This window comes from Aplysia californica, unplaced genomic scaffold (assembly GCF_000002075.1).
Source record: "Aplysia californica isolate F4 #8 unplaced genomic scaffold, AplCal3.0 scaffold00548, whole genome shotgun sequence".
NCBI classification, from domain to species: Eukaryota; Metazoa; Mollusca; class Gastropoda; order Aplysiida; family Aplysiidae; genus Aplysia; species Aplysia californica.
Genome location: NW_004797818.1, coordinates 503,930 through 506,044, shown reverse-complemented (window position 1 = coordinate 506,044; position 2,115 = coordinate 503,930). Strand labels below are relative to the sequence as shown.

At 43.9% G+C, this 2,115-nt stretch overlaps 1 protein-coding gene across 1 annotated transcript in view; it reads right to left on the bottom strand.

Annotated features, from left to right (window-relative positions):
- LOC101859432 (carbonic anhydrase 6) overlaps positions 1-2,115 on the bottom strand; it is a gene marked incomplete at its 5' end in the record, with an annotated part of 13,091 nt that overhangs the window by 6,964 nt on the left and 4,012 nt on the right. Inside the window, 1 exon segment of the mRNA XM_005106661.2 lies at positions 104-277. Coding sequence (XP_005106718.2) covers positions 104-277 — 174 coding nt within the window.

Genomic DNA, 2,115 nt, shown 5'->3' with positions numbered 1-2,115 from the left:
AGACAGACAGACAGACAGACAGACAGACAGACAGACAGACAGACAGACAGACAGACAGACAGACAGACAGACAGATAAACAGATATTCAGACACCGTGTTTACCTGTGTGTCCGTTATTCTTGATGTACATCTTTGAGTCTGGTTTTGGTGGGTCGTACCAGATAGCGAAGTCCTTGAGGTTTGGGTTGTAGACGGTTTCCTCCGACTTGAGGTCAATGGGGGACTGCTGGAGACCCGAGCAGGCGTGGGGGAACAGTTCGTGCCAGTACAGTGGACCTGGGAGAGAGACATGGTCAACATTTTACGCCCTTTTCGAGACGGTATAGGTTATTCAAACATAAGAGGTGGGGCGATTTTGGTGTGAGTAGAGATTTTGGCGAACATCGCGTAGAAAGAGAGAAAGAATGAAAGAAAAGAAAAGAATGGATGAAAGAAAAGGAAAGAAAGAAAGAAAAAAAGAAAGAGAGAAAAAAGAAGAGAAAGAAAGAAAAGTAAGAAAGAAAGAAAGAAAGAGAGGTAATGAATGATGGTAACCGTTTTGCCCTTTTTTCGAAACAGTTCATGGGACGTTTCCAATGATGGTGGATGTTTTACGCCACTTTCGAGAACATTTCACTCATTTAGGAGGCGGGTGGTTGGAGGGTGTGCTACTTTGAACTTACACAGTATGCGCTAAATGAACGTCATCGTGACGATGTGATCCTCCTCACTCATGACGGACAGAGGTAAAGATGGAGAGTTATGTGTCTTTCCTTTATCCTTTCTCTCCTTCATTTCTACCTTCCTTCCTTTCTCCCTTCCCTCCTCCCTTTTTATCTTTCTTTTCATGCTTCATTTCTTTCTTCAGATTTCATCTAAGTTCCCTTGACGTGTTGCTATTCTTAATTGTTAACTAATAATGTTACTGGTCCGTATTTCCTTCCTTTCTTCCTTTCCTTTTCTCTTTCGTCCGTCTTTCCTTCCTTTCTTCCTTTCGTTTCCTTTTCGTTTTCCCTTTCGTCCGTCTTTCCTTCCTTTCTTCCTTTCCTTTTCTCGTTCGTCCGTCTTTCCTTCCTGTATTCCTTTCGTTTCCCCTTCGTTTTCCCTTTCGTTCGTCTTTCCTTCATTTCTTCCTTTCTTTTTCGCTTTTGTCCTTCCTGCTTTTCTTCATTCATTTTTATACCACTTGATATCCACGTCTCCAGAGCTCAAGGCTACGGTCAGCTGGTTAGCGCGTTCACGGCCTCAGGCGTCCAGGCTAAGCCAGTGTCGTTTGTCATCTGCGCGTCATAACGCCAGGGAAACTCGGATGAATGTCTGCTTAGCCTTCCTGTGTCTTATCAAGGAGGTCCATTCACGAAGAAAGCTTATTGTGGGTTGTTGGTGGTTGCTATGGTGTGGTTTGTGCCTTCTTTCCTGTCAGACATATTCTGTCGCCCTTGTATCTCCTCCTTTTTGTGTTTGTTACTGTCTTGTAACTCCCCTAATCTTCGGCACTTATTATTTTTAATATATGGCCTTGTTGTGTTGCAAGTGCCGTAATACTCTTTGTAAAACCAAAAGAAGAAAGTGCTTTTGTTACTGGTATGGCTGTTGTTGTTGTTGTTGTTGGTTCTGCTGCTTGTCGTGGTGATGATGGTCGCGGTGAGTGAGGCGCTGTTGTTACTGTCACTGTTGCTTTTTCGCATTTGGTGTTGAGGTTATTGTTGTTGATATTATTTTTGTTCGGTTTTTTGTTGTTGTGTTTGATTTTCTTCTGTCTTTCTCTTCGTCGTCGCCCTCCTCCTCCTTCTCCTCCTCCTCCTTCTCCTCCTCCTCCTTCTCCTCCTCCTCGTCTCAGAATGTCGACAAATGACCGCCGATGTTAGATCTTACCTCCTGTCTTTCCCTCTGTTGTGTATATCTGTCTTACTTTTTCCCTGCAGTTAATTTAAGTACCATAATTGTACCAATGTGCTTCTCTTTACTCAAATAAACTAGATCTACACCTGGCTCGCCTGTGACCCGACGGGGCGGGGTGGAGGGTACGGCTGCTAATTGTTCTTGGACGAATTTGTTTCTAACAACGTAAAGTAATGAATGGGGGCGTTGCCCGTGTGTGTGTGTGTTTGTTATGGATGTGTGTGTGTGTGTGT